This window comes from Fulmarus glacialis, unplaced genomic scaffold (genome assembly GCF_000690835.1).
Source record: "Fulmarus glacialis isolate BGI_N327 unplaced genomic scaffold, ASM69083v1 scaffold32815, whole genome shotgun sequence".
NCBI lineage: Eukaryota > Metazoa > Chordata > Aves > Procellariiformes > Procellariidae > Fulmarus > Fulmarus glacialis.
In genome coordinates this window covers 5,614-6,111 of record NW_009214199.1, presented here as the reverse complement: position 1 = coordinate 6,111, position 498 = coordinate 5,614, and the positions used below count along the sequence as shown (strand labels likewise).

Sequence of the window (498 nt, the reverse complement as noted above, 5' to 3'; positions counted from 1 at the left end):
TCTGGGTGTTCCCTTGCCCCAGGAGCTGCGGTTCCTCGGTGTTCCCTGTCCCCAGGAGCTGCGGTTCCTCGGTGTTCCCTGTCCCTAGGAGATGCGGGTCCTCGGTGTTCCCCGTCCCCAGGAGCTGCGGATCCGTGGTGGTCCCTGTCCCCAGGAGCTGCAGGTCCTCTGTGGAGCTGCTGGCTGCATCCTGGCCAGGGCCAAGTGACGTGCTGTGGGGAGGAGCAATGCTTGACCATGCTGTGCTCTCCACCAGCCCCATGGCGTTCCCGTCCCACTGCTCGGTGTTTTCAGCCATGGTCTCCTTGCCCACAGGTGCTGTTGTGCCGGGATCCAATTTCTGGCGCTGTGGGGTGGTGACGTCCCCCACCACCTGGCCATCCCACATCCCCGGGGACGCGCTGGGGGTGGGAGCTGCTGCAGAGGCGAGCGGCTCCAGTGCCATGGTTCCCTCGCTGGGTGCCGCTGGGCTTTCCGGGGTCTTCGTGCTGGCCCCAA

At 66.3% G+C, this 498-nt stretch overlaps 1 protein-coding gene across 1 annotated transcript in view; it reads right to left on the bottom strand.

Annotated features, from left to right (window-relative positions):
- LOC104077300 (collagen alpha-1(XVIII) chain-like) overlaps nt 1-445 on the bottom strand; it is a gene marked incomplete at its 3' end in the record, with an annotated part of 5,882 nt that extends 5,437 nt beyond the window's left edge. The window contains exon 1 of the mRNA XM_009578478.1: nt 237-445. Coding sequence (XP_009576773.1) covers nt 237-445 — 209 coding nt within the window. The remainder of the gene's footprint in view (nt 1-236) is intronic.
- Nucleotides 446-498: the final 53 nt, after the last annotated feature.